This window comes from Eurosta solidaginis, chromosome 5 (assembly GCF_040869045.1).
Source record: "Eurosta solidaginis isolate ZX-2024a chromosome 5, ASM4086904v1, whole genome shotgun sequence".
NCBI classification, from domain to species: Eukaryota; Metazoa; Arthropoda; class Insecta; order Diptera; family Tephritidae; genus Eurosta; species Eurosta solidaginis.
In genome coordinates, this window is record NC_090323.1 from 223,012,469 (window position 1) to 223,039,347 (window position 26,879).

A 26,879-nucleotide genomic window follows, 5' to 3' on the forward strand; every position below is an offset into this window, starting at 1 on the left:
GATAGATATAGACTTCCATATTTCAAAATCATCAGGATGGAAAAAAAAAATTTGATTGAGCCATGTCCGTCCGTCCGTCCGCCCCTTAACACGATAACTTGAGTAAATTTTGAGGTATCTTGATGAAATTTGGTACGCAGGTTCCTGAGCACCCATCTCAGATCGCTATTTAAAATGAACGATATCGGACTATAACCACGCCCACTTTTTCGATATCGAAAATTTCGAAAAACAGGAAAAGTGCTATAATTTATTACCAAAGACAGATAAAGCGATGAAACTTGGTAGGTGGGTTAAACTTATGACGCAGAATAGAAAATTAGTAAAATTTTGGACAATGGGCGTGGCACCGCCCACTTTTAAAAGAAGGTAATTTAAATTTTTTGCAAGCTGTAATTTGGCAGGAACGTTACTCCTATTACTATATGTAAGCTTAATAAAAATTAGCAAAATCGGAGAAGGACCACGCCCACTTTAAAAAAAAAAATTTTTTTAAAGTAAAATTTTAACAAAAAATTTAATATCTTTACAGTATATAAGTAAATTATATCCACATTAAACTCCAGTAATGATATGGTGCAACAAAATACAAAAATAAAAGAAAATTTAATAATGGGCGTGGCCCGCCTTTTTCATTTAATTTGTCTAGGATACTTTTAATTCCATAAGTCGAACAAAAATTTACCAATCCTCTAGAAATTTGGTAGGGGCATAGATTTTATGACGCTAACTGTTTTCTGTGAAAATGGGAGAAATCGGTTCGAGCCACGCCCAGTTTTTATACACAGTCATCCGTCTGTCCTTCCGCATGGCCCTTAACACGATAACTTGAGCAAAAATCGACATGTCTTTACTGAACTTAGTTCGCGTACTTATCTGAACTCACTTTATCTTGGTATAAAAAATTAACGAAATCTAACTATGACCACGCCCACTTTTTCGATATCGAAAATTACGAAAAAAGAAAAAAATGCCATAATTCTATACCAAATACGAAAAAAGGGATGAAACATGGTAATTGGATTGGTTTATTGACGCGAAATATAACTTTAGAAAAAACTTTGTAAAATGGTTATGACACCTACCATATTAAGTAGAAGAAAATGAAAAGTTCTGCAGTGAGAAATAAAAAACCTTGAAATCTTGGCAGGTATTACATATATAAATAAATTAGCGGTATCCAGCAGATGATGTTCTGGGTCGCCCTGGTCCACATTTTGGTAGATATCTGGAAAACGCCTTCACATATACAACTACCACCACTCCCTTTTAAAACTCTCATTAATACCTTTAATTTGATACCCATATCATACAAACACATTCTAGAGTCACCCCTGGTCCACCTTTAGTGCGATATCTCGAAAAGGCGTCCACCTATAGAACTAAGCCCCACGCCCTTTTAAAATACTCATTAACACCTTTCATTTGATACCCATATCGTGCAAACAAATTCTAGAGTCAACCCTGATCCACCTTTATTGCGATACCTCGAAAAGGCATCCACCTATAGAACTATGGCCCACTCCCCTTTAAAATACTCTTTAATACCTTCCACTTGAAATCTATGTCATACAAACACATTCCAGGGTTTCCCTCGGTTCATTTTCCTACAAGGTTATTTTCCCTTATGTTGTCACCATAGCTCTCAACTGAGTATGTAATGTTCGGTTACACCCAAGTTTAAGTCAAAAAATTAACTGGAGCTCTTTCCTTGATTATCAAATGAGTTATGTGACGTCAGCTGTCTAAATAAGTTTTTTTTTAATTTTTCAGGAAGGGAAGACAGTTGAAATATTATATACATACCTTCTAGGCCTGCGATCGCTGAAGTTTTAAGCTTGGCTTGTGATTTGATAAGACAAACAAATTGTAAACAGAAGGTATGGAGCCGACACTTTCTAGCCTTAACTTTGAGGTATGCTTTCGCGACCAAGACATAAAAATAATTTGAATCTCTTCAAAGCCTTTTCTCCCGGGAGGGATATCCAAACCCGCAAACCCGCAATCCTGCGAGTATTCGTCTATTTTTAAAAATACTACGGCTTGTTGTTGTACATTTTTTCAAATTGCTTTCTGCATTGCATACAGTAAATGTAAATGAAAGTGATGCTTTTTGTTTGTGGGATATTCGATATGAAAAGATCGGCATGGGTACTCTAAAAATATGAACTTGGTTCTTCGGGCACATATAAAAAAAATAATAATAAACTCAAGGCTCGGTAGCCTTCAAAAAGTTTAAGACTGGGCTTCGCTTCCAATTTGCGTCGTGATCATTTAAATTTCTTCCTTCAAATTGACAGGGCAATACCAACATAGCAAGACTGGTTAGTTTTCACTGAGAAGCTTTTCATGGCAGAAATGTACTGGGAATGTTTGCCAAATCACTGCGGAGGGGCGACACTTGTTTGAAAAACTTTTTCTAATTGAAAAAAACTTTTTTTCGAAATTTTTAATGTTGCTTCGATGGCAAGTATAGAATGCTAAAAAACTTGAAATAGTTTAAAAATAACAATTAGGAAGTCTAAGTTCGGGTGAAACCGAACATACCCAGCTGTACACTTGAAATCCTGTTGTTGTTTGTTTTGTGTGCTTAACCCGAAATAACCCACGATTACCATATGTTAACGCAAAAGGTGTCGCTGTATTTCAACGAATTAATTATAAACTACTTAACAAATCTACAAATGAATAACGGTATTTTACACAGAATAGTCGTGACTTTCCGCGAAACATAGCTTTGGTCAGTCTGGGTTCAAATAGTGAAGCTATCGTTCGTCAAATTTAAATGAGAAAAAGAAAAGTTAAAAATTCCTTTTTTCAATATGGCACGTCGGTAAGCATGCGATTATATTAATCATTTTTAAGAAAAATTTAATAAAAGCTATGTAAGTCGGTAATTAACGAAATATATATTTAATATATATTATTATATTTAACTTCATTTTTTGCTGAAGTTATTTAATTTCTAGTTTTTTTTTATTATATTTTATTTAAGGCGTTACCATATGGTAACCGTGGGTCGGCTAGCGTGCAGGTTTTTTTCGTATTTCATGGGATTTTCTATGCTAGGGCACAGTTTTCTGCGCGATTCAATGACTTTTCCGTGCCTTTTTGTAAATTTATCTAATATAATCTGCAGAATTTTTTAAATACTACGACTTTCAGAGGTTTATCGTTGCAACAAGTACTTGATTACATTGAAGAGCTCAATGAAGCAGGAGATCAAGGGGTTATGTAGCAACCCTCTGAAGGAGTTGCCAGCATACATAGCTTCTAAAACCCAATTGTCAACCTCACCTACCCGCGGCGAATCCTGTTTCATTAACAGACGAGGCTCTGGCAACCCCAAGCTCCTCATGGAACTAAGGGGTGGGGAGGGAGGGATGGCCTTGAAGGTTTAATGTGGCCATATAAATCGTCAAGATGGTCGGGCTAGTACTTTAATGGTGATTTGTTACCAGAATGTACCAGATCTATATCCGGCAAAGTACAATCAACATCGATAACACTCCCCAAAACTTTCGGGGAGTGTCTTTATTGTTAACACAACAACAAAATCAAGGTCAACTAGCCGATATACCAACCACTCTTTATATCGAGCCTCCTGTAGATGGAAACATATCTGGCGAATATGATGCTGAAGATGATTGTGCTGGAGTTCCAGATAACGTATACCCCGCTCAGTTAAAAGGCGGCTGTGAAGTAGTAATGGCTAGTGGACTACGTTTCGCTTATCCGCTGTTGGCTTATCTCAAGTCATGTGGATATAATGCTACGAGAACAGTTCGTGAAAATAGAATTTCAACAAGCTGTCCAGTGATGAATAAAAAGACTTCAATTCAATGGAAAGAGGTTACTCGGAAACAATTGAGATGAAAAGCACTGGCATATGTTTGGTTTGGTGAAATGGAAAGATAACAATGTTGTGTGAATGTTATCTACCAGTTTCGGGGAAAATCCGAAATCAATGACACAGCGTTATTCAAAGGTAAGTGGAGCCAAAATGAATATACCCTGTCCTCTTGCGATCACGGAATACAACAGATATATGTGCGGAGTAGACCGATTCGATCAGAACTTGGCGGATATCATATCGCATACAGGGGAAAAAAGTGGTGGTCAAGCATTTTTAGTTGGCTGCTAGATACCTGTATTACAAACGCTTGGCAGCTTTATTGGAAAGTGCAACCGACAATGTCTCAATTAGATGGTCCGATGCCGTCCCACAGATATGCTCTACAACCAGGTCGAGTGGAACGCACTCTTAGTTTTGATCAGACTGCACTTTTTATAGTACCATCGAATCGTAGTTGTGCCGGTGAAAGATGGAAAGTTAACGGAAGAACAGCATGTATGAAATGAAACGTTGGAGTTTGTGTGAAGTGTTTTGCAAGCTACTATACCAAACCACGATTTCAACCACCTATATTTAAATTCAGAAAATGTCTTTCTATTATATATTTATAAACTTATTTTTTCCTTATTTACGGTTTAATAAAAATGTTAAAAACGCCTATTATTTATGAAATAAAATTAAAAAAAACCATATTAGTTGTAGCCGGTTAAGAAATTATTGTAAATATTTTTGTGTTATGATAGGCTTTTCTTGACCATAATGTTGCTTTTAATGCAAGTAAAACTCCACTATTGCGTCCCAACGTTTCGCTAAGTACCTTAGCCTCCTCAGGGCCGAAATTGCATTTATTTAAATATCTTTTCAATTTGCCAACGTAATTTCACATGAAATTATAAAAATAGTTGTTTAAAATTTCAACAATGTCCAAAAATTGAAACCAAACAAAAAACAAGTAAGGAAGGTTAAGTTCGGGTGTAACCGAATATTACATACTCAGTTGAGAGCTATGGTGACAACATAAGGGAAAATAACTATGTAGGAAAATGAACCGAGGGAAACCCTGGAATGTGTTTGTATGACATGTGTATCAAATGAAGGGCATTAAAGAGTATTTTATGAGGGAGTGGGCCATAGTTCTATAGGTGGACGCCATTTATGGATATAGCCATAAAGGTGGATCAGGGTTGACTCTAGAATGCATTTGTACGATATGGGTATCAAATGAAAGGTATTAATGAGTATTTTAAAAGGGCGTGGACCTAAGTTCTATAGATGGACGCCTTTTCGAGATATCGCCGTAAAGATGGACCAGGGGTGACTCTAGAATGCGTTTGTACGATATGGGTATAAAATAAAAGGTGCTAATGAGCATTTTAAAAGGGAGTAATCGTTAGTTCCATAGGTGGACGCCGTTTCGAGATATCGCCATAAAGGTGGACCAGGGGTGACCCTAGAATTTGTTTGCACAATATGGGAATCAAACGAAAGATGTTAATGAGTATTTTAAAAGGGAGTGAGCCTTAGTTCTATAGGTGGACGCCGTTTCGAGATATCGCCATAAAGGTGGGCCAGGGGTGACTCTAGAATTCGTTTGTGCAATATGGGTATCAAAGGAAAGGAGTTAATGAGTATTTTAAGAGGGAGTGGGCCTTAGTTCTATAGGTGGACGCATTTTCGAGGTATCGCAATAAACGTGAACCAGGGGTGACTCTAGACTTTGTTTGTACGATATGGGTATCAAATGAAAGGTGTTAATGAGTATTTTTAAAAGGGAGTGGGCCTTCGTTTTATAGGTGTTCGCCTTTTCGAGATATCGCCATAAAGGTGGACCAGGGGTGACTTTAGAATTTGTTTGTATGATATGGGTATCAAATGAAAGGTGTTAATGAGTATTTTAAAAGGGAGTAATCCTTAGTTCCATAGGTGGACGCCGTTTCGAGATATCGCCATAAAGGTGGGCCAGGGGTGACTCTAGAATTCGTTTGTGCAATATGGGTAACAAACGAAAGGAGTTAATGAGTATTTTAAGAGGGAGTGGGCCTTTCTGGATCAGGGGTGACTCTAGACTTTGTTTGCACGATATGGGTATCAAATGAAAGGTGTTAATGAGTATTTTTAAAAGGGAGTGGGCCTTCGTTCTATAGGTGTTCGCCTTTTCGAAATATCGCCATAAAGGTGGACCATGGGTGACTCTAGAATGAGTTTGTACGATATGGATATCAAATTAAAGGTATTAATGAGAGTTTTAAAAGGGAGTGGTGGTAGTTGTATATGTGAAGGCGTTTTCCAGATATCGACCAAAATGTGGACCAGGGTGACTCAGAACATCATCTGTTGGATACCGCTAATTTATTTATATATGTAATACCTGCCAAGATTTTAAGGGTTTTTTATTTCGCCCTGCAGAAATTTTTCATTTTCTTCTACTTAATGTGGTAGGTGTCACAACCATTTTATAAAGTTTTTTCTAAAGTTATATTTCGCGTCAAAAAAACAATCCAATTTCCTTAACATATTTCATCCCTTTTTTCGTATTTGGTATAGAATTATGGCATTTTTTTTCATTTTTCGTAATGTTCGATATCGAAAAAGTGGGCGTAGTCATAGTCGGATTTCGTTCATTTTTCATACCAAGATAAAGTGAGTTCAGATAAGTACGTGAACTGAGTTTAGTAAAGATATATCGATTTTTCCTCAAGTTATCGTGTTAACGGCCATGCGGAAGGACAGACGGACGACTGTGTATAAAAACTGGGCGTGACAACAACCGATTTCGCCCATTTTCACAGAAAACAGTTAGCGCCATAAAATCTATGCCCCTACCAAATTTCAAAAGGATTGCTTAATTTTTGTTCGACTTATGGCGTTAAAATTATCCTAGACAAATTAAATGAAAAAGGGCGGAGCCACGCCCATTTTTAAATTTTCTTTTATTTTTGTATTTTGTTGCACCATATCATTACTGGAGTTGAATCTTGACATATTTTACTTATATACTGTAAAGATATTAAATTTTCTGTTAAAATTTTACTTTAAAAAAAATTTTTTTTTAAAGTGGGCGTGGCCCTTCTCCGATTTCGTTAATTTTTATTAAGCGTACATATAGTAATAAGAGTAACGTTCCTGCCAAATTTCATCATGATATCTTCAACGAATGCCAAATTACAGCTTGCAAAATTTTAAATTACCTTCTTTTAAAAGTGGGCGGTGCCACGCCCGTTGTCCAAAATTTTATTAATTTTCTATTTTGCGTCATAAGTTCAACTCATCTACCAAGTTTCGTCGCTTTATCGGTCTTTTGTAATGAATTATCGCACTTTTTCGGTTTTTCGAAATTTTCGATATCGAAAAAGTGGGCGTGGTTATAGTCCGATATCGTTCATTTTAAATAGCGATCTGAGACGAGTGCTCAGGAACCTACATACCAAATTTCATCAAGATACCTCAAAATTTACTCAAGTTATCGTGTTAACGGACGGACGGACGGACGGACGGAAATGGCTCAATCAAATTTTTTTTCGAAGCTGATTATTTTGATATATGGAAGTCTATATCTATCTCGATTCCTTTATATATGTACAACCAACCCTTATCCAATCAAACTTAATATACTCTGTGAGCTCTGCTCAACTGAGTATAACAATAAGCGAAAATGCACTTACATACATACACATATATGTTAAATTTTCTATTATAAAAACATACCGCTGATACCATCTATATGTGGTACAATTGCCAAACTAACTACCAGCATTAAAGGCATAACAAATAAGCCGCGGAAGTGCAATCCGTGTCTTCTTTTATGTTTACTGTTTTGTTCCTTTTCTCCATTATTCGTAAGCTCTCTATAGTGTATCTGATTTTTGTTCGTTTCTCTTTGTCTAATATTTTGACATTTTTCATATCAGCTGAGTGACCGCTTGATGTGGTGTGTTGCGATAGCGCTGTGTTGATTTTCTTTTTCCTTATGTCTGCTTCATGCTCATTTAGGCGGACTCCTAGACTTCGCTAATGCGGCAGTTACCCACCGACGTGTGCCGTACGTACGGACGTTTGTCGTACGAAGCACGTTTGACCGAACTCTCAAGCCCGTAGGAATCAATGTGTGCGTCTGTGTACATGTACATAACATATTTGTGTGTGTATTGTTTAGAGCAAAGCACTGTTGCCATTGACCAGTTTGCATGTATGCTTATGGAAACATCAACTTTTTCCAATTTAATTTTTGATATTGTAAAAGGCCGGAATACATATTAAATAAGTATAAATAGATTACATATTTATAATCAGCACTTTTACATAATTATTTCGAATTATTTTCACAATTTTTCAAACTTTAATTAGGTGTTTTTGCATAAAATTGCAAACGGTCAAAAATTAGTGCACAAAAGTTTACTAGGCAACTCTGTCTAGTGAGAGAGCGATCAGCTGACACGTTCTTACGGAAAAAATCAAAATTGTTTTGATTTCTACGTTCCGGGCTACGTACGTATGGGCGTTGCACGTCGGTGAGTTTTCGTTTACATTGCACACTCATAAGATAGGTCGTGTCAGCTGACACGTTTTTGGTACGTACGTTCGTGAGTAACCACGGCTTTAGTCGTGCCTATGTATATCCCTGCAGTCAAAAGCCAAAGTAGTCAGAAAACATTCTAGTTCATTGACTAGATTTTTGTGGGTTTATTCATACTAGTTAGTGTATGAGTAGTTAATTGACTAGAATTGTGTGGCATTCATCATACTGGTCAGTTTTAGAATGGTTCATTGGCTACAATTTTGTGATGTTATTAATACTAGTTAGTATTTAAATAATTCATTTGACTAGAATTTCGTCTGTCGGCTCGAGGAAATGCGCAAGTGCTTTCTGTAGCCAATTTGCAAAGCATACTTCAGTTGACAATGCTAGATAACGTCCAAATCAACGGGCACATAAACACAAGCATGACGAGTCAACCCTCACCGTTACCTCAACAGAGGTTAAAGAAGTTATTGAAAAGGTCAAGCAATCCATATCAATAGTCCCAGACGGAAGACCTATACCGATGCCAAAACACCTGTGCCATGGGGGGCATCAGTAGCCTAGGACATTTTTTCTACTTGTCCTTAAAAGCCTATGCCTTTCCAGAATAACAGAGAAAGACCAGAAACCCAGCAAGTATCTACCGATATTATCCCTTTAGTCAGTAACGAAAACGTTTAAAGCCCTTATGATTCCCTCAATTAAATGAAATTGTTCGGTTATCCAGCCACAAGCATGACTTCCGTAAAGTGCATATCACTACCACCATTCTGAACTCCATTAACACTCATAACAGGACGGCGCTAGTTCAGCTTGGCCTGTTTTTACACAGTCAACCACTACTGGTTCGTCCCTTCTCCGTTAGATAGATAGAAAATTTATTGAGGGTTGCACTGCGACCTTTGGTCAGCACCTCATCCCATCCGACTTCCATGATGAACCCGAGCAGTTCTCTTGGCTTGAGGGATTTAATGTGGGAATGTTCTGGCATTGGTGAACCCATAAACTTAGCTTTGCGTCTTGAGATTGCGTCACATTCGTGTGTTGTTCCGTTACTTTTTGTTTTCATATATATGTACGTATTTTTATTAAAATTTATTCCAAAGTATAATGTATTGAAGTGATAAATTTTAAAGTTTTATACATAATTATGTATATATATACATACCTTTTATATATATGAAATATAATGAATAACATAAACGTGGGCTAATTTATCAATTTTCAAGTAATTTTTCAACCCAACTGAGACTAGTATATTAAATAGTAGGATGCTGATGCAAATATCGACTAGTATGTCAACTGTTATTACATTGATGCATAGACTGAGTAGTATGCCATCTGGTATAATGCTGGCGCAAAGGCTGACTAGTATGTTAATTGATATGAGTCTGATGGGTATACTGACTAGTATGTCATCTGGTATGTTGTTGGTGTATATAATGACTAGTTTGTTAATTGGTATGATGCTGATGCAGAGGGTGGCAATTGATATTTCGTAGGACATCGCCGTGTTAAAAATACCAGTTGGTAATATGGAAAAAAGACAGAACTCATACTAGTTGAGATTTTTGGCAAACTAGTATTCTTTTAGTATACAACTAGTTGGTTTGACTGCAGGGATTTTATCGCAGCTTTCGTTTTCTTTACCTTTGCATGGTATTTCATAGACAATGTTATTATGTTGTGAAGTTTTGAGGGGGGTTTTGGTTTTTGTGAAGATACTAGATAATGTATTATTCGCTGTGTATGCTAAACATATATTATTGTTGTCAAATTTCAACATTCTAGGTGTATTATTTACTAAATAATCAGTTTTTTTTGTGTTTTTCAAAATGTTATATATATAAAAGGTGGACGTAATTATCATCCGATTTCACCCATTTTCAACATCAATATATTCTGGGTCCAGATAAGCTCGTGTACCAAATTTGGTGAAGATATCTCAATATCTACTGAAGTTATCGTGTTAACGCACGGACATGGCTCAACAACATTTTTTTTCGATACTGATGAGTTTGATTTATGGAAGTCTATATCTATCTCGATTCCTTTATACCTGTACAACCAACCGTTATCAATGTTATAATACCCTGTGTACAAGTACAGCTGTGTATAAAAAACATTTCTCACCCCACCGCCCCACTTAAGAATGTGTTGGTAAATGTACCTATACACATGAGCAGTTGCAACATATTTGTGTATATAGCTAGCAAAAGGAATATAATGCACCCATCATCAAAGTCGAAGGTGTGTAAAAATTGCCTGGAAATCGTTGGAAACTGCGAGCAGATGCCATCAGAGTTATAGCTGCAATGCTTTTTGGTATGTATGTAACTGTGTTTCCAGTTTCGTTGTAAGCATAAATTACTAACGCTTTGTGAGGCAGCATTCAATATGAAATACAACAACAACAGTATAGCCAACAGCAGTAATGTCAGTTGGTTGACAAATGTAATACGCGATGTCACAATGATGTTCATTGAAACATTGTGTGATGTAAGTAAAAAGAACTTTGTCACAAGCACTTACATATAATATCTTTAATGTTGTAGTTGTTATGAAAATGGTTAAAGCATATTTAATTATGATCGATTGCTTCAAGATATTGATGTAAATTGTCATAGGTTCTGTTCCATTTTCTTATGAAATTCTATATATTACAGATACAGCTGGCAAAAACGCAAAGTAAGACAAAATATCTCATTGGAATTTATCAGTGCCTTTTCGAATTAATACTGAACTCATTTAAAGGATAATGAAGTAAAAACAAACAACGCGCAATTTTTGTCGATTCCATAGCAGTTTTCGAAAGCTTGAAAATGTGTCGCCTTCATGTTGCTTTTGAATTGTGTTTGTATTCACTTAAATATTTTATGGCTGTGGCCAAATTTTGTTGGATCAAATGCAATTCCTATTTCCATTTAAATTCTTTTTAATGGATTGGGTTGCCAACCTTCGGTTCACTGAATGCTGCAACCTCCTTGCCAGCTCATCGGCCTTTTCGTTACCTTATATGCCGGCGCCCGCCATGGTGTGAGGTAGTAGCATGTTTCGCCTACCACACCTAAGATTAAGTGTTCAACTCCAGGGCAAAGCAACACCAAAAATCTAAAACAAGTTTTTTCAAATAGAAAAAAGTTTTACACCGATTTTATTTCTGCAATAAAAAGCTTATCAGTTAGATATCATCTGCCTTGCAGATGCCGTTCCAAGTCGGCTTAAAACATTCGCTGGAAAAATTAAAAAGGAAGAGAAACTTGGCCTAAATTCTCTTTGGAGGTATATCGCGCCTTAATTTGATATTAGTTTTCCCTTTGTTACATTATGGACACATTCAGTCTAAGTGAGGTCTTTACTGACCAGCCAGTTCAACCTATCTTTGTTACCAGAAATCTAGTATAGAGTTATGGTCTGGCCTGAGCTTCCTTGCAGTCCAGGGCACTTGTAAATGAAGTACTGTGTAATATTATTGCCCTTTTCGCCACCTGACTATCAATGTATGTATATAATGATGCGACTTCAGCTTAAGCACGCTCTCGCCTGCTGCTTCCTTTAGGGCTACAATTTTCGCCTGATCTGGCAGGCTGTAAAATCTATTTATTTCTGGATCGACACACTAAAACGTTTCCGTTAATTTGGAAACATCGAAATACACGTGTATAACATGTTCTGCCACTTTCTTACCACCGGTTCTATTTTGGCTCGAGCATCTCTTTTGAATGTCAGGCACGGGAGCATGTTGTCCGTTCTCCCTACATTAAATGGCGCTTCACTGCTATAGAAATAATTCCTGTACGCAAGTTGCCTCGTGGACTTAAGGTTTGTCGTATACGCTAACGCTATATTTTGCAGATATGCAGAATAGCATGAAATGCTGCTACCGACTTAGTTTTTGTGATTCCAGTTATGTTTATCGTTGATAATTTGCATACCCCCTCTGATTTTTTTGTATACGTACTTTTTTGGGTGACTGTCCACAAAACAAGCACCCCGTAGTAAAGTTTGGGCTTAACAATTGTCATAAATACCCGATGAAAGAGTTTTGGCGTTAGGCCCAACATGTTTCCTTGCTTCCTCTTCAATTCATACAGTGCCACGGAGGCCACGTGCGCTCTCTCTTTCTTGTGGAGTTTCAATGACAACTAACTTTTTAATATAATTCCCAAATGTTTTCTTGTTGGGTTACTTTTTCCACGCTTAGGCTTGGTCCAATTAGGGCCCTTATCTTTCCATGTAAATAATACTAGATCTCATTTTTCTGTGTTGGCGGTTAACCCCACTCCAGGTGTACATCCCAAAGCATCTCATCCATCAGAAAGTTCATGATGACTGAAATGTCAAAATGGTTAAGCCTGGAAGTGCTTAAATTGAGTTGAGACTCTCGGAGAGGACTGTGAAAGCAAATACGATTTCTCTCATACCAGCCGTAGTTTGCGACAGCGTTTAGTTAATTTCTTGAAGCAATAAATTTATTAAATAGATAAATAAATGGCATAGCGTTTAAATTCGGTTCAAGCCTTTAAGTGATAAAATCAAGTATTTCGTTTATTTGTGAAAATTTCCCAAAACACATGGAAAAGTGTTACCGAAGAAATTTTATAACTTTATTAAACACACGCAAATACTCATTGAAAGCCTTAGACACCGACCTACCGAGCATCTCGCCTGCAATTGTAATAAAATATAAAAATTGTAGATAATAAACACAATAAGAGCATACAACAAAGGATATTGTTTTCCTTAATTTTTGTTTGTAACATTACAGCAAAAAAACAAGTAAGAATGGGACTGTCTGCGGCTGTGGCGAAGACTTCATACCTTTCATGAATGGGGCTGAACAACAATCTTATCCCGTTCGTAATCTCCAAATAATCGGATGTATAAGATAAGAAATATATAGTGAACAGATGTACATACCTAAACGGTTTTTAAGATAAACATAAAATAAAAAATTGCAAACAACCCCCTTATCTGAACGATCTGTTGTATGTGATATATATTATACATAGCTCCGATCGAAATGATTTTTACAGGAAATCTTCTATGATATACATATAAGAATATATATCACCAAGTTTCACGTTTTTATATTGGAAACTAAGGGAGAAATGGCCAAAAATGTTTCTATCTGAACCATCGGTTGTATGGGATATATATTATATATAGCTCCAATCGAAATGATTTTTTCATGAAATCTTCTATGATATACATATAAGAATATATATCACCAAGTTTAACGTTTTTATATTGGAAATTAAGGGAGAATTGGCTAAAAATCTTTCTATCTGAACGATTGGTTGTATGGGATATATATTATATATAGCTCCGATCGAAATGATTTTTTCATGAAATCTTCTATGATATATTAGAATATATATCATCGAGTTTCACGTTTATACTTTCTAAATTGCGGCAGGAATGATCAAAATCGTCTTATCTGGACGATCGGTTGTATGCGAGATATATGCTATAGTCGTCCGATCCTAACGGATACGACAAATGTCTTATATAATACAAAAATACATCCTTGTGCCAAATTTCATTGAGATATCTCAAAATTTGAGAAACTAGTTTGCGTTCAAACAGACAGACGGACGTACAGACGGCTATATCAACTCAGTTCGTCGCCCTGATCAATTCGGTATTCTTAATGGTGAGTCTATCTTCTATATTTCTCAACGGTGCAAACATCGGACCAAAGTTAATATACCATTTCATGTTCATTAAAGGTATAAAACAAAAAAAAAAACCATTCAACGACAACAAATATACATTAAATAAACACAACTGATGAACCTTGACTGTACTGGTCATCTTATGCTAAGTTTGCTTAAGACCACGCCAATTGAATGACAGAAGTAATGGTGCTCGCATATACAAACATCAGCAGCTACTTAATTGAACAATGACAGTCGTGGACGTACTGTGATATTAACAACAATTGTAAATCCTTTTTTATCCTTGCTGAAGCCGACTGCGTTGGTGGAGAGACCCAAATTTTGATTAGAATTGTTGACCAGGCTGTATGCTAGTATCCTTTCACTTTCAGTCCAAAATCAGACTATAAAATCAATTATAATAGACAAATGTTGAAAGAAAAATACAACAATAAAATGACAGAACAACAACAATAACGTTCAAGGGAAAAAAATTGTAAAAACTGATTGTTCTATGGCAAACAAAATACTTAAATAGCCATTACTGCAAGGAAAAAGGAAACATAAAAGGAAGGTTTACATGAAGAGACTTGGAAAATAGCTGGAACAAAAAACACAAACACATTAAAATACACAAATTAAAAGTATGAGCTATAACAGAACTAAATAAACACAGGTTAGTAAAACAGTAATAAAAATGCTTATATTCCTCATTTCAATACACAAAGATACAGAGGTGAAGCGAAACTGAAAACGAACAAGGGAATGCCAAATTAAGAAATATAAAAAGGTTAATAAAGCAACTTTAAGTTGTATCAAGGGGAAAAGGTTTATATTAAAACAATCTTTTAGTGTTGAAACATTTTCATTCCATAACTCAAGAATATATTAAAGCAGTTTCCATTTATAAGAAGAGTCTCCCGCATTTAATGACTTTATCAAAGGCAAACCTGATAGGAGTATTATTTAATTACTGCTAACAAGCGACGGTATTAGTTTTAGTTCTGGTGAACTGGCAATTAGCCCCTTATCAGACCTTTCGAATGCACTTTTAACTTCGCTAAGTCGTCTTATCAGCTATTCTTAGAGCTATTCGAGACCCAGTACAAATTTCTCCATCTCTCAATTTTGTCAAATGCTTTTTGTTAGATTCGCAAGAATATAGATAAAACGTCTTTCAAATTTTTTCGCTGACTTTAATTGTGCTCTTCTCCGGGACTTACGTTCAAGAAAATTAAAACAAAGTTAACAAGATTAATGGGTCCCTGGCCATATGGACATTGGGAGAAACTGCATTGCAGATGAACTCATTAGGCGGGGTAAAACCAGGCAGATTAATTCCAGTCATGAAGGCTTAAGTATGCCCCTGGTCATATGCAAGCTACCGCTAGAAGAACACAGCCACCGTCAAACCGATTAAAGATGATACAAACACCGGGGTGTCGGACATCGAAGGAAACCTGGCCAAAACGTGATCCTAAAAGATCGCGTCACGTGTAAAACCTAAGTTGGGATACAATTTCCACACTTGTAGGTGCACTGACTAGGCATTGCCTTATAGGTAGGCATGCAGAAAGGTTAGGAGCACCTTATCGACGATGCTGCAAGAGTTGTAAAGAGGATGAGGAGGAGGAAGCGGTGGTTCATCTCATCTGCAACTTCCTGGCAGTAAGTGGCGCATAGCATCGCTTTCTGGAAGCTCCATTTCTAGACGATTTGAGCCAGCTTGTGGAATATGACGTCAAGGACCTAGTAGCTCTTATCGGGTGCCCGAAAGGTTTGAAGATGAAAGGTAATGGTGTATTTTTGTGGTATCACTACGGGCCTAATATCACAGGTGTGCCCTCGTACAGGCACTTCAACCTACTTACCTACCTACCTAAACAGGATTCTATGGGGCTAAACATACAAATGTATACAAGTTTAAAAATATCCTCTCTAGTTTATTATTGTGGATTTTTTCTTATGTTGCTGTCCACCAAATGAGGAAAAGTATAATACAAGCTGGCAATCGTTGTAAATACTCCATGAGAGATGTAGGGCGATAAATCCTATCGTAATCCCTAATATTCAATCAGAAGCATACAGATCCGTACAGACTTATTCCACCCTGTCCTTTGTTTCTAGATGATACTTTGTAGGTATATCCATAAATGTCTAATCCATCAGAGAACTAGTTGTTATACGACATTTACCGCTGTGCGTACGTCGTGAATTCAACGGATATCTGATCGATACACCAAAGCAGGTGATTGATAGCCAGGGTCCATAGTACATATTATTTCTGCAATTTAAGATGCTGCTTATTTGCCTTTTCAAGGCTTTATTAAAATAAAAAAATTTATGATCATTCGAGACATTGTTGAAAATCACGGTAGAACTTCAAGATTAAATTACAAGTTTATACTTTCTGTTAGTAAAGATATTTCCTATTGGCATTAAAATTGTGAAACGCGCATTCAAAAGTACATAGAAATTATAAATATATTTCATCATGCGAATTGATGCGTTGTTCTCCAAGGAGTTTTCACGGATTTTATTGCCTTGTCACTTTAATTTTAAACGCTGTTAAAACTTTGAAAGACATGTGCGCCCACCAAGTGATTGAGTACCGTAATTTGGGGCACAAATTAAGAGGCACTAAGAGATTTTGTATACATAACTTTAAAAACATAGCAATTAACACATCCGCATATATGTACATGTGAAACTTTTTGATGTACACGAAAATGCGAAACTTTGAAAATTTGCCACGAAATTTTGTACTAATTGTATGTACATTATAACTTTAAAGATTATTCACGCCAGATTCTGGTCATACAGCTTTTCGCAATCAATTTGTTTATTTAATTCACTGAAATAAGGTTCTATTACTCAAACATTGTCAAAAGTGATTTAAAAAAAAAAAAAGTATACTAATAGTATCAAGTCAAGAAGTCCATGCTCGGGTGCAACCAAACCAGCTGTGTGCTCTTATATATATTAGGGATACATTAAAAGAAAAAAGTAAGGTTTGGCCTGTCTTCGGCTATGCCGAAGACTTCGTACCTTTCATGAATGGGGCTGAAAAATAATCTTAACCCATTCGTAATAACCAAATAATAGGCTGAATAAGATATGAAATATATAGCGACTAGATGCACAAGAACAATAAGCAACGCCGATCTACTGTCACTCACGAACAACACCCCAATCTACACTGAAATTAAAAAAACGTAAGTGGGGTTGGATCGGTCACGCTCTCCGCAGAGAAGATGACAACGTTGCCAAAATGGCCTTCCAATGGAACCCACAGGATAGCCGGCGCAGGGGGCGCCCTCGACAACCTTGGATGCGTACGATTCTCAATGAGAGCTCTTCCACCGCCACCTGGAATGCAATAAAACGTTTAGCGACTGATAGAAGTCGCTGGAGAGCGTTCGTCTCCGCCCTATGCTCCGACTAGGAGCGATAAGTTGTGCTTCTGGATGGCTATGGTATTAGTTTTAACTTTTGCGATTGTCAACTAGATGTTCAATTCTATCTAGGAATACAACTAGATGCACATACCTAAGCGAATTTTTAAGATAAATATAAAATAAACAAGTAAGGAAGGCTAAGTTTGGGTGTAACCGAACATAAGATACTCAGCTGAGAGCTTTGGAGACAAAATAAGGGAAAATCACCATGTAGGAAAATGAACACAGGGTAACCCTTGAATGTGTTTGTATGACATGAGTATCAGATGGAAGGTATTAAAGAGTATTTTAAAAGGGAGCGGGCCATAGTTCTATAGGTGGACGCAATTTTGGGATGTCGCCAAAAAGGTGGACCAGGAGTGACTCTAGAATGTGTTTGTACGATATGGGAATCAAATGAAAGGTATTAATGAGGGTTTTAAAAGGGAGTGGTGGTAGTTGTATAGGTGGACGCCTTTTCGACATATCGCCATAAAGGTGGACCAGGGGTGACTCTAGAATGTGTTCGTACGATACGGGAATCAAATGAAAGGTGGTAATGAGTATTTTAAAAGGGAGTGATCCTTAGTTCTATAGGTGGACTCCTTTTCGAGATATCGCCATAAAGGTGGACCAGGGGTGACTCTAGAATGTGTTTGTACGATATGGGAATCAAATGAAAGGTGCTAATGAGTTTTTTAAAAGGGAGCGTGCCATAGTTCTATAGGTGGACGCAATTTTGGGATGTCGCCATAAAGGTGGACCAGGAGTGACTCTAGAATGTGTTTGTACGATATTGGTATCAAATTAAAGGTCTTAGTGAGTATTTTAAAAGGGAGCGGACCTTAGTTCTATAGGTAGACGCCTTTTCGACATATCGCCATAAAGGTGGACCAGGGGTGACTCTAGAATGTGTTCGTACGATACGGGAATCAAATGAAAGGTGGTAATGAGTATTTTAAAAGGGAGTGATCCTTAGTTCTATAGGTGGACTCCTTTTCGAGATATCGCCATAAAGGGGGACCAGGGGTGACTCTAGAATGTGTTTGTACGATATGGGAATCAAATGAAAGGTGCTAATGAGTTTTTTAAAAGGGAGTGGGCCTTAGTTCTATAGGTGGACGCCTTTTGGAGATATCGCCATAAAGGTGGACCAGCGGTGACTACAATGTGTTTGTATGATATGGGTATCAATTGAAAGGTCTTAGTGAGTATGTTAAAAAGGAGTGGGCCTTAGTTCCATAGGTGGTCGCCTTTTCGAGAAATCGCCATAAAGGTGGACCAGGGGTGACTCTAGAATGTGTTCGTACCATACGGGGATCAAATGAAAGGTGGTAATGAGTATTTTAAAAGGGAGTGATCCTTAGTTCTATAGGTGGGCGAGTTTTCGAGATATCGCCATAAAGGCGGACCAGGTTAACTCTAGAATGTGTTCGTACGATACGGGGACCAAATGAAAGGTTGTAATGTGTATTTTAAAAGGGAGTGTTCCTTAGTTCTATAGGTGGACGCCTTTTCGAGAAATCACCATAAAGGTGGACCAGTGGTGACTCTAGAATGTGTTTGTACGATATGGGAATCAAATTAAACGTATTGATGAGGGTTTTAAAAGGGAGTGGCCCTTGGTTGTATATGTGAAGGCGTTTTCAAGATATCGTCCAAAATGTTGACCAAGGTGACGCATAACATCATCTGTCAAGTACCGCTAATTTATTTATATATGTAATACCACGAACAGTATTCCTGCCATGATTCTAAGGGCTTTTGATTTCGCCCTGCAAATCTGTTTCATTTTCTGCTACCTAATATGGTAGGTGTCACCCTCATTTTACAAAATTGTTTCTTAAGTTATATATTGCGTCAATAAACCAATCCAATTACCATGTTTCATCCCTTTTTTCGTATCTGGTATAGAATTATGGCATTTTTTTCATTTTTCGTAATTTTCGATATCGAAATGGTGGGCGTGGTCATAGTCGGATTTCGGCCATTTTTTATACCAAGATAAAGTGGGTTCATGTAATTACGTGAACTAAGTGTAATAAAGATATATCGATTATTGCTCAAGTTATCGTGTTAAAGGCCGAGCGGAAGGACAGACGGAAGACTGTGTATAAAAAATGGGCGTGGCTTCTACCGATTTCGCTCTTTTTCACAGAAAATAGTTATCCACCTAGAATCTAAGCCCCTACCAAATTTCATAAGGATCGGTAAATTTTTGGTCGACTTATGGCACTAAAAGCATTCTAGATAAATTAAATGAAAAACAGCGGAGCCGCGCCCATTTTGAAATTTTCTTTTATTTTTGTATTTCGTTGCACCGTATCATTACTGGAGTTTAATGTTGACATAATTTACTTATATACTGTAAATATATTAAATTTTTTGTTTAAATTTGGCTTTTAAAATTTTTTTTCTTTAATTGGGCGTGTTCTTCATGTGATTTTGATAATTTTTATTCAGCGTTTATATAGTAAGTGTAGTAACGTTCCTGCCAAATTTCATCATGATATCTTCAACGACTGCCAAATTACAGCTTGCAAAACTTCTAAATTACCTTCTTTTAAAAGTGCGCTGTGCCAAGCCCATTGTCCAAAATTTTACTAATTTTCTATTCTGCGTCATAATTTCAACTCACCTACCAAGTTTCATCGCTTTATCCGTCTTTCGTAATGAATTGTCGCACTTTTTCGGTTTTTCGAAATTTTCGATATCGAAAAAGTGGGCGTGGTTATAGTCCGATATCTTTCATTTTAAATAGCGATCTGATATGAGTGCTCAGGAATCTACGTACCAAATTTCATCAAGATACCTCAAAATTTACTCAAGTTATCGTGTTAACGGACGGACGGACATGGCTCAATCAAATTTTTTTTCGATACTGATGATTTTGATATATGGAAGTCTATATCTATCTCGATTCCTTTATACCTGTACTACCAACCGTTGTCCAATCAAAGTTAATATACTCTGTGAGCTCTGCTCAACTGAGTATAAAAATAGATACGCACATTGTGTGAGGATGCAAAGTGCCACACGTTTTTTGTGGTCTGAGTGAAATAGCTATGACCACGAATAATTTATCTCATAAATATTCGAATTATAGGTAAGTATTTGAAGCTTCTAGCCGTTAAAAATGGGGCAGAAATTATAGTTTATATGGGGTATATACTCTATATTCCACCGATCTCTATGTTTTTTTTCGGCCAGCAAAATACGCTAATGACAACAATATATAAATGAGCTCATAATGGCTCAGCGCTTAGCTTCGATAATGTTGTCCATTTTGACACGTTTTTTGATCCGAATGTTTGGTAGGTAGTAATTGAATCTTGGAAACGCTCAAGGCCCAATCACTTCCGGCTTTTGCGTCGTTTGGTCGTTGGCGTCACTTTGAAAGAAAGCACGTTGAAAATTTTCCTGCCACATCAAATGCCATGGCTCAATAATGTGGAATATACCCATCAAGACGTTTGTGTTCAAAGTCGGCTTTTGACTCGACGTAAGCGCCAAAACGTCGCAAGAGTCGAATGTATTTGAGTATTTATTGTGATAGAAGTGAATTTAAATTTATTTCCGAAAGTTATTTCTATTAATTATTTCTATTTAATATTTAGCTTGCGATATTCTTTAATTTTCGTTTTTTTTTCTCACTTTTCTCTTGTAGGTGAAAATGTGCGTGTAGTGAAAAGAAAATAAATCATGACTCTGGAAGAAAAATACGGCAGTGACAAATTACAAACATACAAAAATTCAACAATAGATGCCTACAGCGGTGATTACTTTGATATTGATGCCTTTTTTATCATGCAAATATAAAATACGCCTGTAGGCATGAATAACCAAAGATATATATAAAAAAAATTGCATTGATTTAAATTGTGAAATATGCATTACATCAGCATTTATGAGCGCTCTCTGTACGCATTTTAAGAAAAAATTAAATTTTTTTGCTTTTGCTCAATAATAAATGCGTACGTATTTAAATTTTGCAATATAAATAAATAACATTTAATTTGTTTCGATTTGTACAATAAGTCAACAAGAAGTCATATGCTTCCGGGCAAATCGAAGGCGACAAACAATAAACAACAAAAAAATAGACTACAACAACTCTACAGTGTAGAAAAAATCCCACAGGAAATAGACAACAAAATGGCTATTCAAAATTGCGCTACGCCTTTTTTGCATACAATACAAATGGCTTTTTTTGCTCTACCGTTGTTTATTGTAAATACACAAGCCCGCATTGGTAAGTAATTGTTATTAAAAATTTATAAATATACACATACATATATAAATTGAATTTTTTCGACTTAATGTTTTTAAATAATTGCGAATTTTAATAAACATCTGTTTTTTTTTTTGGTTTTCTAATTTTAATAAAATTGCATGGCCTCAAAGGCTTAGAGATAAACAAATAATTTAGCAAATGTTTGCTTTGGTAAAAATAATCAAAAATTTTAAAATATATTTAAATTAAAAATAGTTTTTCTTTTTTAGGCAAATGCATGCCTACCTAAATATAAAGCTTTTACCAGAAGGCTTGTGAGTATAGAGTACATACATAATATTGATAAAGCATTCTCAGGTCAAATGAAACTTTTTATACTCAGCGTGCTCTGCACACAGAGTATATTAACTTTGAATCCATAACGGTTGGTTGTACAGGTATAAAGGAATCGAGATAGATATAGACTTCCATATATCAAAGTCATCAGGATCGAAAAAAAAATTTGTTTGAGCCATGTCCGTCCGTCTGTCCGTTAACACGATAACTTGAGTAAATATTGAGATGTATTCACCAAATTTGGTACACTAGCTTATCTGGACCCAGGATAAATTGGTGTTGAAAATGAGCGAAATCGGATGATAACCACGCCCACTTTTTATATATACAAAATTTTGGAAAACACAAAAACCTGATAATTTAGTAAATAATACACCTAGAATGTTGAAATTAGACGTGTGAACTGATACTGAGACTCTTGATAAAAATTTAGAAACATTTTTTCAAAATGGCCGTGGCACCGCCCACTTATGATAAAATCAATTTTACAAATATTATTAACCATAAATCAAAAATGTTTAAACCTATCGTAACAAAATTCGGCAGAGAGATTGCCTTTACTATAGGGAATGATTTGAAAAAAATTTACGAAATCCGTTAAGGACGACGCCCACTTTTATATAAAAGATTTTAAAAAGAGTCGTGGACGAATACAATAAGCTATATCTTTGCAAAAAAGAGCTTTATATCAATGGTATTTCATTTCACAGTGGATTTATAACAATAAATAGGAAAAACTTCAAATTTAAAGAAATGGGCGTGGCACCGCCCCTTTTATGACTAAGCAGTTTTCTATGTTTCGGGAGCCATAACTCGAAAAATTAACATATCGTAATGTAATTGTGTACACTTATTTTCCTTATAGCAAAAAAAATGGACGGGATCGGTTAAAGACCACGGCAGCTTAGATATAAAACAAGTTTAAAAGGGTCGTAGACAAGAATAATAAGCTATAACTTAGCAAAAAATTGTTTTGAATCAATTATATTTCACTTATCAAGTTTTTTTGTAAGAGGAAATGGAGAGACATTTTTTTTTATTCGGGCGGTGCCACGTGTTATGTAGAAAAGTAATTTATCTGAAATGAAATGTACAATTGAAGCTCACGCTGAGTATATAATGTTCGGTTACACCCGAACTTAGACACCTTTACTTGTTTTATTTCAAATGAAACTTTTATCAAATCAAATTTGGGAGTGCAACATGAGGGTAACAGAAAACGCCATTAACTGCATACAGGGTCTGACTTCTATACAGTAATTAAGGAATAGCTGTCGGCTTAAAGAAAATCATAATAGATAGCAATATTATGAAAGACTAGCTGGACGCGTGCGCATCTTGTGCAATAAAATACAAAAGCCTCATATCAAATATCAACAGAAATCAGCTGTTCTATCAATCAATCATCTGCTTGCGCTGCCATCTGGCGAATGCTAGCAACTGCCGGTTATGCAGTGTTAGTTCTAATCAAATATTCACAATAGTGTCATAATACAATCAGATTTATTTGTGTGCTCACAATCGTTTATTTTTAACAAATTATTTTAGTAAAAAAGCTTTACGACCAATAATGCACAAAGCTCGCTAATAGCACGAATTTCAATCTTTACAACGAAAGCTTTATTTATAGATCCGGATTCCAAATAAGAGCGAAAAAGGGACCTGCACATAAAAACAGCAATTAGAAATAATATATAAGATAAGCATAAATATATTGGCAATAAAAATAGTTTCACTTAATTTGGAAAAAGTTTCATTTGATTTGAAAAAAGTTTCTGTTGACTTGAAAAAAGCTTAAATTGATTTGAAAAAGGTTCATTTGGCCTGTTTATTAGAGTTATCAAAGAAATAACAGTCGTTAAACAGTCTCGAGACGATCCTCATATATATACATATATGATTCAAAGTTTGAGCCCACATATTATGTTGAGAGGGTTTCGTTATTTTTTTTTTTTTTTTTTGATTCTTCGAAATACAGCAGAAATTGTATTTCTATTGTAAGCTGGTCATTTGAAAACATGCAATTGCTGGTACATGCGGACTGAATACCCGCGCCTTGAGTTCTGCCTACTCCAAACTGGAGTGTTAAAGATTGATTTTATGCATGAGGACAAAACGAAGTACCTGCTGTCATCGAGCAAAGAGTCAGCGCATGTGCGCCTTGGCAACCACGCTACTGTTGGCAGCCATAATTTCAAAACAGTAAAAGACTTCTTTTTTTTGGGAACCAGCTTTAACACTGACAAAAACAACTGAACTCCAGCGAAGAATCACTCTTGCCAATAAATGCTACTTTTGACTAGATAGGCAATTGAATAGTAAAGTCCTATTTTGGCAAACGAAAATCATGCTCTACAAGTTTCTTTTCATACCCGTCCTGCTATATGGTGCAGAAGCATGGACCATAACAACATCAGATGAAGCGACTCTGGGCGTGTTCGAGAGAAAAAATCTTTTAAAGATTAATGGACCTCTACGCATTGGCGATGGCGAGTACCGAAGAAGATTTAATGATGAGCTATACGAGCTTTACCCAGACATCAACATAGTCCAGCGAATTAAAACGCAGCGTCTACGCTGGCTAAGCCATGGTACTTACTTACTTAATTGGCGCTTAACCGTTTAAACGGTTATGGCCGTCCAACAAGGCGCGCCAGCCGCTTCTTCGCTCTACCAACTGGCGCCAATTGGTAACACCAAAAGAGTTTAAATCGTTTTCCACCTGGTCCTTCCAGTGGAGTGGGGACAGCCTTCTACCTTTACTTCCTTAGGCGTGTTCCGATAGAAACACTTTCTTGGCCGGAGCGTCATATTTCATTCGCATAACATGGCCTAGCCATAATTATTCTAAGTAAATAAGCAAAAAAGTTTAATGTCACTTATAACTACTAATCAACCTGGTTCTTCCACATAACATTTGATTGTCGTAAAGTGCCATTATTCTTTATAAAAACCTTGTTTCTAAAATTTCTTTTGTTGCTTTGGCCGGGGCGTGAACCCAGGATTTTCGGTGTGGTAGGCGGAGCACGCTACCATCACACCACGGCAGCCGGACAAAAGTTTACTCCGTGAAATTAGTAGGAAATCTTTGTGTTGCGAGTGAGTCTGCAAATGAAGTTACTGACGAAAGCGCATGGAACATTTTTTGGCAAACCTTGAAAGTCGCGAACAATACAAGAGGCTTGATTCGCATCAAGATTGAAAAAAAAATAATAAAATAAAATAAAATAACAGACTTGTGAGATATTCTTGGTATTTCAGGGCCTTCTCTATATTCTTGAACACCCTATGCAGCTGAATATCGACTGATTTGCCTTTGGTAAAAGCATGTTGTGCTGAAGAGAGTAATATTTCGTACACATTTGACTTTGCTTGTACTTTAGGGTGGTGCATATAAATCAAATAAATGATTTTTTTAGCCTTACACCCTCAAACGTCAAAGCTTATGTTCAATATATCGCATATAAATTTTAATCCCGTTAAGAGACGGTTAAGTGGAGTCGCGCGGTAGAAAAACTTGAAATCCCTTTACAGAAACTCGATAAATAAAAATCCAATTTTTTTTTAAATATTCAAAATCTACTATACTATATTTGACGATATCACATATAAATTTTGGTCCCAAATAGTAACGGTTAAGGCATGTTGGATATGAATAAAAATTGATATTACACTAAGAAGACTCAATATATTGAAATCTGAATTTACGACAACCCTTAACCGTCTTCAAGCGTGAACTTGATTTATGTAAGCTATTTTTGACGTAGCAGTGTTCGTCTGAAAGGGTGAGACGGGAAAAAATGAGGCCTACATTCTTTCGAGTGAAGAGGACTTGTTTTTACGGCTTCTGATATGAGCAATACTCGAACAGTTCCCAAGAGTGCAGGACTTGATTCAGTTTTCAGCAAAATCTTGCTTTGGTTTTCAATAATTATTAAAAAAAAAAGTAATTTATTTAGGGCTTGCGTCGTTATGTTCGAAAAGCTGCGGGAACAAGAAAAAATAATTATTTGATAAGAAAAAAAGTGATTCCATTAAGCTTCTGTGTATACGTTTTGTAGTCATTTACTTCGTACTTTCATAGGTATCAAGTATGTGAGCACACTATGGAGCAAAAGGTTCAACCATTATAAAAAGATAAGAAGGTAAAGCCATACACCCTTTCCTTTGTTTTTTTTTTTTTGATTTTAAAAAATATTTTAAAATCCTTTTCTAAACATTTTGTGGAAATGCCAAGACAAAGGAAACCAACAGAAATTTTAGGGTGCTTTATATTTTAAGCTAAATCTAGCATTGAAAGTAGGTGTATCGGTTGTTTTAAAATTTTATTTTGAAAAGTTTGCTCTAAATTAATAGCTGCTCTGGTTTTAACTGATCTGAACTGTTCTCTATATACTTATTTTGGGTTCGATAAACAGACTTTTAATAAATCAATAATAAATAATTTTTTTATTTGTGAATTAGAGGATTTAACATTCTTCGGATTTTTCTCTACTTACTCGGTAATTCACCATTTTATTCTGTCTTCGCTGATATCCATTTGTTCATTGTTTGGCACTATTTATCGAGAATTTTTTTCCTATTGAAACTATCGTTACCGGTGGAACACAGCTTATAGTTACCTTCATGTTGTTTAGTAGGGGCGGACCCTCTCAATTGAATATTATTTGCTCACACTAGCTTAGTTCTCATCAGTCAGAGATATCGCTAGGTGAAGTACGTTCGTGTAGACTCAATCCTTCAATTTTTCCATATTGGCATTTAAATGGAAAGCCCGATTTTGATGTAATGCAGACCTCATATAGGGTTGTTCAATCGTTGTGAGGTGCACTTAGTA

The 26,879-nt window shown here is 36.1% G+C and overlaps 1 protein-coding gene across 5 annotated transcripts in view; it reads left to right on the forward strand.

Annotated features, from left to right (window-relative positions):
• Positions 1-26,879, forward strand: part of LOC137252581 (uncharacterized) — a 687,899-nt gene that overhangs the window by 297,401 nt on the left and 363,619 nt on the right. For all 5 annotated transcript variants that reach the window (XM_067788530.1, XM_067788528.1, XM_067788532.1 and 2 more), the window contains one exon: positions 21,140-21,724. In XM_067788530.1, the coding sequence (XP_067644631.1) occupies positions 21,526-21,724 (199 nt within the window). In that variant the 5' untranslated portion in view covers positions 21,140-21,525. The remainder of the gene's footprint in view (positions 1-21,139; positions 21,725-26,879) is intronic.